Source organism: Rhinopithecus bieti, unplaced genomic scaffold (genome assembly GCF_001698545.2).
Source record: "Rhinopithecus bieti isolate Rb0 unplaced genomic scaffold, ASM169854v2 scaffold_12484, whole genome shotgun sequence".
In the NCBI taxonomy this organism is placed as follows: Eukaryota; Metazoa; Chordata; class Mammalia; order Primates; family Cercopithecidae; genus Rhinopithecus; species Rhinopithecus bieti.
Window position 1 is genome coordinate 1 of NW_016807126.1, and position 9,007 is coordinate 9,007.

At 62.6% G+C, this 9,007-nt stretch overlaps 1 protein-coding gene across 1 annotated transcript; it reads right to left on the bottom strand.

Annotated features, from left to right (window-relative positions):
• Nucleotides 1–238: 238 nt before the first annotated feature.
• NACAD (NAC alpha domain containing) lies at nt 239–8,361 on the bottom strand. Its single transcript, XM_017880313.1, is given in 15 exon segments — nt 239–325; nt 442–564; nt 677–823; nt 919–1,065; nt 1,403–1,474; nt 1,557–1,669; nt 1,910–2,247; nt 2,249–3,297; nt 3,299–3,326; nt 3,445–3,494; nt 3,496–3,522; nt 3,524–3,586; nt 3,588–3,621; nt 3,623–5,501; nt 8,194–8,361. Coding segments are annotated over 15 exon segments (4,152 nt in total). The 5' UTR covers nt 8,261–8,361; the 3' UTR covers nt 239–310.
• Between the last annotated feature and the right edge of the window lie 646 nt (nt 8,362–9,007).

A 9,007-nucleotide genomic window follows, 5' to 3' on the forward strand; every position in this document is an offset into this window, starting at 1 on the left:
AGGGTGATGAGGGGACACCAGAGGGTGATGAGGGGACACCAGGGAGTGATGAGGGGACACCAGGGAGTGATGAGGGGACACCAGGGAGTGATGAGGGGACACCAGAGGGTGATGAGGGGACACCAGAGGGTGATGAGGGGACATCAGAGGGCAGTGAGGGGACACCAGAGGGAAGTGAAGGGATGCCAGATGGTGATGATGGGACTCCAGAGGGCGAGGAGGAGACACCAGAGGGCAATGGAGGGACACCGATTTATTGAGTAGCAGAGCTGAGGGAAGGCGTAGGATGGCTCCAGCTTCCGGTCAGTGGCTACATAGTCAGTTCCTGCAGAAAGAGACAGTCATGTTGGGGGATGCGTCCCCCAATACAGCCAACATCAGGACCCCTCGAGGCCCTTGGGGACAGCTCAGGGGCAGGGAAAGGGGCCAGTGCTCACTCACCATGATGGCGTTGACAATGTCACTGTGGTTGTCTCTCAGAGCCCGCACGGCCTTGGCCCTGGACACATTGGCCTGCGCCATCACCAGCTCAATGTCACGCAGTTCCAGCCCCGCCTCGTCCACCTAGGGTTGGGAGAGCAGGGAAGTGGCTGGAGCTGCTTGAGGTCCCTGGGGCAGAGCCCCTGTGTAGCGCCTCCCACAACCTCCAAGAGGTCCTGGAGCCCCTGCACCTCACCTCTTCCTCCTCCTCCTCTTCCTCTTCCTTGCACTCCAGCCTCACCCGGGGCCTGGGTGCTGACTCAGGGACCAAGGCCGAGGGCTCTGAGGGCACCTTAAACTTCTCAGCTGCGGCTTTGTGCACTTGCTGGGACAGGTCCTCAATCTGCAACACGGAACACGGCTGGGTCAGTAGAGCCTGTGACCCCCCTTGTCCCCCGTCCCTCGGACCCCCCATTCCACCACAGCCTCCACCCAGACCTTGGCCTCGCCAAAGACCACATAAGTGTCTGAGGCTGGGCTCTTGAAGACATCAGGCTTGGCGATGACAAAGAGGATGTTCTTGGACTTCTGGATGGTGATCCTGGTGACTCCCTGAATCTGCCGCAAGCCCAGCTTTGACATTGCCTGGGAGTAGAGGGCAGAGGGGGGCTCAGACCTGGTGTTGACCCACGTTGGGGGAGGAGAGCAGCACAGTGCCCAGGAAGGCAAAGTCTCCACTGCCAGGTTCCCCAAGACCTTGGGCTGGTGGGTGGTCCCTCCCCGTGAGCCTCAGTCTACAAGGGCCCTCTCATGACATTCCAGCCTCAACTGTTTAGGGGAAGGTGTGTGGGTTACTGGCATGGATCCAAAGGCCCCCTGATGGATGGGATTTCATTAGCCATGGAGTGTGAGGGTCTTGGTAAGGATGTTCCCCACACAGATGGTCCCAGGCCTGAGGTCCCAGGGGAAGCCACCAGCCCACCTTTCGGGCCTTCTTCTCACTGCGACTCTGCTTGGCTTTGGCGATGGTCTCCTCACTGCTGCCTGCTGGGGCCTGGGAAAAGGTGAGGGCTGAGCATCCGTGGGTGGGATGTGGGGCCCTCCCAGAGGCCCACCCTCTTCCCTGGACTGGGCACCTGGGCTGGACACTGCGCGGTCTGAGGAGCCAAGATGTCCTGCTCGTCCAGCTCGGCTGACGACTCCCCGTGGCTATCCGAATGCTGACCCGAGCCCAGGGCCCGAGGCGAGTCTGGGGAAGGGGAGAGGTGTGAGGATGGCCTTTTGCTTCTAGGTGGTGAGGAAGGGGGTTCAGGACCCTGGCCCTGCTGCCACATCAGGGCCAGAGGAAGCAGTGCCAGCTCCCCATGGTGGCTGTGGGGTCTGGGCCCCCCACCCCACCACCTCAGAGGCCCTCCAGGCCAGGACAGCTCTAAGGAGGAGTCCAGTTGACCCAAGCCCCAGGGCACTTCAATCCTACCCTCCCCCTTACCTTCCTCCAGGCTGTCCTCGTCCTCTTGCTGCTCGGGAGCCGAGAGCCCTTGAGGGCCAGCTGGGTTCTGGGGCCCAGAGGGAGGAGGCACTTGGCAAGGCGGCGAGATCTGCAAGGCCAGGTCTTTGGCATCCATGGAGGCCACCTTGGGGCTGAGGAGCGGGGAGTGAGGCAAGAGGCTGACTCGCGGCCCAGTCCCCAGAGGCTGTGTGGTTCCTGAGACAGCAGCAGCGGCAGGCTGGGCTCCTGCCTGGGGCGGTGGGAGGCCCAGAGAGCCTGGGGGCTCCTCTTCTTCCACGGAGTCTTCCTGGAGGTCCTGGCACAGGCAGGGGCTGGGGCTCCAGTGGGGGTAGGGCTGCCACAGCAAGGGTACCAGGAGCAGAAGGATCAGGGCCCAGGGGCCTGTCCGGGGGTGCGCTGGGCAGACCCTTGCCAAGGTTGTCGGGGGGCTGCAGCAAGAGGGGGCCAAGGACACTGGGTGCTTTGTGGGGTCGCTCAACACTGCTCAGACCCAGCACAGGCTCTGGCTGCTGGGAGGTTGGTGTAGACATCAGGGCAGGCGCATCAGGGCAGTCTCCCAGCACAGGCTCCGGCTGCTGGGAGGTTGGTGCAGATGTGGGGGCAGGCGCGTCAGGGCAGCCTCTGTCCAGCCTGGACACAGTCCCTACTGAAGATTCTGGGCAGGAGTCCAGACTGGCCTCTGTGGCCACAGCTGAGGGAAGCGTGGGTTCCAGTGTGGACTTGCCACTCAGGCCTCTTTCTTCCCTGGCTGGGCTCAGGAGCCAGGCCTGGCCGACCTCAGGGCAGGCAGCAGGAGGTGCCTCGGGGACCTCCCCTGCACCTCCAAGTGCTGACCCGGGTCCATGTTCCTGTGCCGGTGGCTTGAGGCCTTCTCCCTGCTGGTTCTCAACCTCCAGGGTGTCCTTTTGGGGTGAGTCAGGTTTAGCCCCGTCACCTGTGTGCACTAGACCTTCCAGACACGCTTCCCATCCTGGCCTAGAGGGGGCTTCTGCTACGTCCTCCCCAGCACCAGAGGCAGGCTCAGGGAGACAGAGGGCCTCCATGCCCAAAGTCGAATCCGCGTCTTCCTGTGCGGCCCAAGGTGTCCCAGCTTCTGCAGCTGGCTGTGGGTCATCCTGTTGGACCTGGTCCAAGGCTGCAGGCTCTGGGACTCTAGAGAGGGCTGCATTCTTCTCCTCAGGTGCTGGCCCGGGGCCTAAGGCCGCACCTACTTCCTGCTGAGCCATGGTGGCCACAGGCTCTGTCCCTGGGGTGCAGCCTGCTTCTGCCTGCAAGGTCTGAGGGGTGGCCACAGCCAGAGGCTTTGGACCTGAGGTGGGGCCTGTGTCTTGCAGAGGCAGAGGTGGTGTCATAGCAGAGTCCTGGGTTTAAGGTGAGGTCCTCTTCAGCATCTTGCCTGGGGACAATCGTTGGCTGCAGCCACAGGCTTCGGGGCTGACGAGAGATCTGTGTCTTGGTAGGGCAGATGGTGGTTGTCATAGCAGAGTCCTTGGGTTAAGTAGTCCTCTTCAAACCTGCTGGGGCAAGCAAGGGCTGCAGCCACAGGCTTTGGGGCTGACGAGAGGATCTGTGTCTTGTAGGGGCAGAGGTGGGTGTCATAGCGGGGTCCTGGGGTAAGGTGAGGTCCTCTTCAGCCTGCCTGGGGACCATCATGGCTTGCAGCCACAGGCTTCGGGGCTGACGAGAGATCGGTCTTGTAGGGGCAGAGGTGGTGTCACAGCGGGGTCCTGGGGTAAGGTGAGGCCCTCTTCAGCCTGTCTGGGGACAGTCGTGGCTGCAGCCACAGGCTTCGGGGCTGACGAGAGATCTGTGTCTTGCAGGGGCAGAGGTGGTGTCACAGCGGGGTCCTGGGGTAAGGTGAGGCCCTCTTCAGCCTGCTGGGGCACAAGCAAGGCTGCAGCTACAGGCTTCGGGCCAGAGGGGAGGTCCAGCCCTCCTTCTTCCTTCAAGTTCTGAGGAGAGTCTGGACACAATGTGAGGCTTGTTTCTTCCTGTGGAGTTGGAATTTTTTCTGCAGTGACAGACTCTTGGCCTAAGATCTCGCTGATGCCCTCCTGGGAGGGCTGAGGCATTGCCATGGCAGCAGATGCTTGTCCAGTGGTGGAGTCCGCTTCTTCCTCCCCAGCCTGAGGGGTCACCCTGGTAGCCACCTCCACCTGGAGGCCTGGGGCTACCTGCAGAGTGTGAGGGGTCACAGTGGCAGTGGACTCCTGGCCTAAAGCAAGGCCCTCTTCTGTTACTTCTGAGATCGATTCCTGTCTCTGGGAGAGATGGGCCCCTCTGTCTGAGGTCTGAGGCGCAGCCTCCAGGGCCCAGGACACAGTCCCTTCCTGAACCTGCAGCCCCTTGGCCCCACCTCTGCTCTCCTCCTCTGTCTTCTGGACACTGTCCTGGAGGAGGGTGGCCTGGGCATGGGGCTCCCCACTGTACAGCCTCTCATCATCTGCCTCTGCATAGGAGGCTGAGTCCGAATCAGAGGAGGCTGCAGAGGTGTCGTCTCGGAAGGCAAAGGCCTCATCCATGCCCTCCGTGATGGACAGGTCAGACAGCGACTGCAGGAAGGAGGCGGACGTGCTGTCCTCCTCAACCTCCCCAGCCAGGTCCCCACCTGGGTCGGGATCCGCCACAGCCTCCTCTTCTTCCTCTGGGGATAGTGGTGTCACCTCCACTGCCTCCACCTGGAAGATGAGGCTGCCCTGGAAGGGTAGGAGGGCTGCAGGGATCATCGGGTCATTGGCCAGGAAGTCCAGGTCAAAGAAGTGGCCCTCCTGGCCCCAGGAGGAGCTGCTGTCTGCAGAGAGGCTGGACTCAGAGGAGGGGGGCTCTGGGGTTCCGGCAGGGTGCAGCTCTCGTTCATCCGCCATGGACCCCTGGGGGGACAGGCCCCAGCCTGAGGGGAAGTCCAGCCCTTCAGCCGGAGCCAGCAGGCTGAGGGAACAGGAGGGTGAAGAGGCCCAGCTGTCCCCATCGGCCGTAATGTAGGAGCCAGAGGGCGAGGGTGGGGGCGAGTCCAGCAGCTCATCCCACAGCTCAGCCTCTGAGTCCCCCGCATCTCCAAGGGGCCCACAGCCGGGAAGCAGGGCATAGGTGGTCTTGGTGGGGGTAGAGGGAGGTGTAAAGAAGGAATCAGGGTCTGGGGGAGGGGAAGGCACAGAAAGATCACCCTGAGAACACAACTCGGCGGGTGGGTCCGGGCTTGCATGCCCACCCTCCCGGTCCCTGAGCGCTGTCCGGGCAGCCCTGGGTGACAGGAGGGCCTGGCACGTCTCCTCTCCCATCACAATCCGGGGCTCCAGGGTGGCCGGGAGAGGAGCCTCAGTGGACAGAGCCTGGGAAGACAGGCCCTCAGGGAGGAGCATGGGGCTCGGGCCGCCCTCCCCTGGATCTGCCCAGGCCGAGGGTGCCCCACCAGGCCCTGCATCCCAGCTGGCTCCCTCAGGCTGGGGCCGGGCACCCGGCTTGCTGGGCAGGAACGTGAGGGCCAGGTGGCTGGGCCCTGGGGTCAGAGCACAGGGCTCCCGCCGGTCCCCTCCCAGGATGGTGGTGGCAGCAGCTGCATCGCAGGACAGATCTGTGGAGATAGAGAAGATTGTGAGGTGCCCCTGGATGCATCTCCCAGGCAAGGGCCAAGCCTGGGGAGATGAATTTCCACTGCATAGGGCCCAGAGGAAGGTGGACCCGGGAAGGCAGGAGAGAAAAGAGAAGATGCTGTGCGCGCTGCGTTTGAGGGAGAACTTCCAAGAGTTTTGACAGCAGAGAGCAGCTACTAGCAGTTTCCTAGAGAGGGGTTTTGAGGGAAGTGCTGCTGGGAGTCATGCACAGACTTGCTCAGCGGCTTTCCTCAAGGACAGCTCAGCAAAGAACTAGCATTTCAGCCTCTCTGAGGAGACTGGATTGCAGTTTCCATTCCACAGAATCAGTGTGGTTCAGCTGGGCTCAGCGGGAGGGGCTGGCAGTGGGAATCTGCCAGGCAGCGCCAGCCCCATCCCATGACCTCCCAATAGATGCGCCACATGAGGCAGGGGGCACCAGCACGACGTGCGCAGCTCGAACGTTCCAGGCTTCATGCCTCACTGTGCCTCCTCTCTCTGCTGTCCTTGCTACCTACACTTCAGGCCAACATATCAGGATTTTACCAGACCCCTCCGACCCTGCTCCCCTCCTGCGGCCAGGGAGATGGGGAAGCCAGGGGCCACCACACGCAGCCAAGTTTCTGGAGAACAGAGATGAAGTGTCCCGTGGAGGCTTTGTTGGAGCATCTGGCTCCAAGGGCAGTGGTGGGCAGGAACGGGGGACTGTGGAGCCCAGCAAGAGCATGGGACAGCTTCAGAGGGCCAACAGCAGCCTCTGGCCAAGTCCTCTCCTTGGTGGCAGCCACCCCATGGGTGACCACCAGTTCCTTCCCGGGTGCTGGGAGTTCCCACCCTGCCCTGTGGGCCTTCTCTGGGTCCCATGGTGCACTCCGCCAAGCCCCTAGGCAGGCTTCAGTATGAGGAAGCCGTGGTACTCAGTAAACGTCTGTGCGCTAACACACCTCTAGCTGAGAAAGGAGTCCATGCACATAGGAAGTAGCAGCCATGGGTTGGAAAGGGGACTCAGGAAGATGGAATAAAACCCCTCCGAGGTTGCGGCACACCACACCGCTATGGTTTTCTGCCTCCTGGACTCTTACTGGCCCGTATATTATCACAGGCGAGATCACATTGCACATTCAGTTTTCAATCTAGCTGTTTTCACCCAACCTAATCTCATAAGCATTTTTCTGTGTGCTCTAAATGCTCATAAGCCTCATTTTAAATGTCTCCATTATGTCCACTCCCTCACTTGGACCTAGGCCAAAGGCACCTCTGTTTGAAGTATCCAATGAAGGCCCTTCAGAGCCCAGGCCAGGTCTTGCCCAGGGTGGGGGAGGGACGGCACACAGGGACCAGCTCTCCAGGCTGCAGATGCCTGCCCAGTGGCTCCTGCTCTACTGAACTCACTAGTGACCAGGACATCTACTGCACCTCAGTTTTCTCATCTGCAAAGCAGAGCCAGGATTAGAGGTGAAGCTTAAAGAAGGGGGGCCCTCTTGCCAGGCTGCTCTAGCTCCCCTCAGCAGCATCAGAGCCCTGAGCCACCAGCCAAAACTCGTCCCCCGAGGGCTTTGCTGCTGGGGTAATAGGACAGCCAGGGCGTCCTGAGACAAGGGGTCCTTTGGGTTTCCGCATGCCTGACACTCAACACCAGGAGTGGGCGTGGCTGGTGGGGCATCACTGGGTGCCCTGAAGCTGGGCTCTTGGTTCTGGTCCCTGGTGTGGCCCCCAGGGCAGGGGAACGGCTGAACTGTTGGGATGGAACAGAAACCAAAGGCCAAAGGTTTTTATAACTCATTCAAGGTCACCAAGCAAGCCAGAACAGAGCTAGCACAAGACCCTGGGGCTAGGAAGTCCGGGCCTGCACTCCCTGCCTCCCACCTAGAGCAGAGGCAGTAGCCTGTGTCACCCCAAACCACGCCTCAGGCCCCAGCACTGGTCCCATCTCTGGGTGACTTCTTGCCCAGAGCAAGGTGCCCTTGGCCCTACCCACACATCGTTGACCTCCACGCCAGGACTGTGCAGGCTGGGCTCTTTCTAGGCCCTGGTAGACCCCATCAGCCTCCACTAGCATTTGTTGACCCAGCCTAAGGACAGGTGGTCTGCACACCCGGGGCTATTGCTAATCAGGCCACCTCCCCCAAGGCCTTTCACTTTCCAGACCCAACTTAGCCTTTCTTCCACAACCCGGTCTTCCATCCAGGCTTCCCAGGCTCCAGCCAGTCCTGCTCCTCCCTCCAGAGCCATGACCAGTCGCCAGCCCAGGACAGGCCGGGTGCAGCTGAGGACCCTCCTGGTGGTCACCTGATCGTATTGGGGGTATCGGCCGGACACCCCGCCTCCAGAACCCACTGCCTCTGTCCAGAGTGGCCCAGCCCCGGCAGGCTGGCAGCTCGGTGCAGACAACGGGATGCAGGGGGCGGGATGCGAGACCCACGATCCCTGGGTCGGAGGCCAAGGGCTTAAGCCCCCATGTCCTTTCTGGCTCGCGGAAGGCACTTCGTGCGTCCCACCTTCCCCGCAGTTCTGGGAGAGGCGGGGGCAGGGTTCAGATGGAGGGAAGGACAGGGCGCGGAAAGGGGAGGGGACTCGAGGGGATGGGGAGGGGTGAAAGGTGAGCGATGGAAAGAGAACCCGGGCTGGAGAAGGGAGACGCTGGAGGCAGGGACGGAGTGGCCACGGCCTCACCTGTGCGGGGCCCGGGTCCGTCCGCCTCGGGCAGCAGCAGCTCGGCGCGGGCAGCCTCCCCAGGCATGGCCTGGCCGTGCGCCCGCCCGTCCCTCCGTCCTTCCACCCTCTGTCAGTCCGTGCCGCCGCCCCCCGAGCCTGCGCGGCCACCGCCCCTCGGCCAGGCGGTGAGGGCAGTAGGGTGATCGTCAGGCGGCCCCGCCGCCTGTCCAGCGAGTGAGCGTGCGCGGGCCGCCAGGCACTGCGAGGGCGTGCGGGGGTGGGGGGCTTCCCTCCCCCTCGCCCCCGCCCCCGCCCCACCCGGCAGTGGCCTCCCTCTCGCTGTGCGCGGTTTCCAGGGGAGCGGGGTGGGCGCCTGCGCCCGGTCCCGCCCTTTCCACAGCATTTACGAGGGAGGGTTTCAGGGCCAATTGGAAGCTGGGTTCCTCAGGGTGGCATTAGCCCGTGGCCGGGAAGAGGCGGGGACGCCCCTAGAACCCTAGTTGTGGGAGATTAGGGAGGTGGTTGGGATCCTGGAATGCTCGGAGCCCTTTGGGCGGCGGTGGCTGCGCTGACCAAGCAGAAGGTGCAGGGCCTGGGGAGGGAGAGGGCCCCGCCCAACCCGATGCCTCCATCCAAAAGGTGAGCCGGAGCTGCAGCTCCGGAGTGATTGGCTGGTCCTGGCAGTCGTCGGTCTCCGTGGCAACCGCCTCCTGTCTCCATGGCAACCAGGGATGGAGCCGGCGAGAGCCCACCAGGGAAGGCGGCCCGGATGGGTCGGTCCCCAGGTCTCTTGGCAACTCGGTGATCTGTCTCTTCACCTCCCCTCCACCCC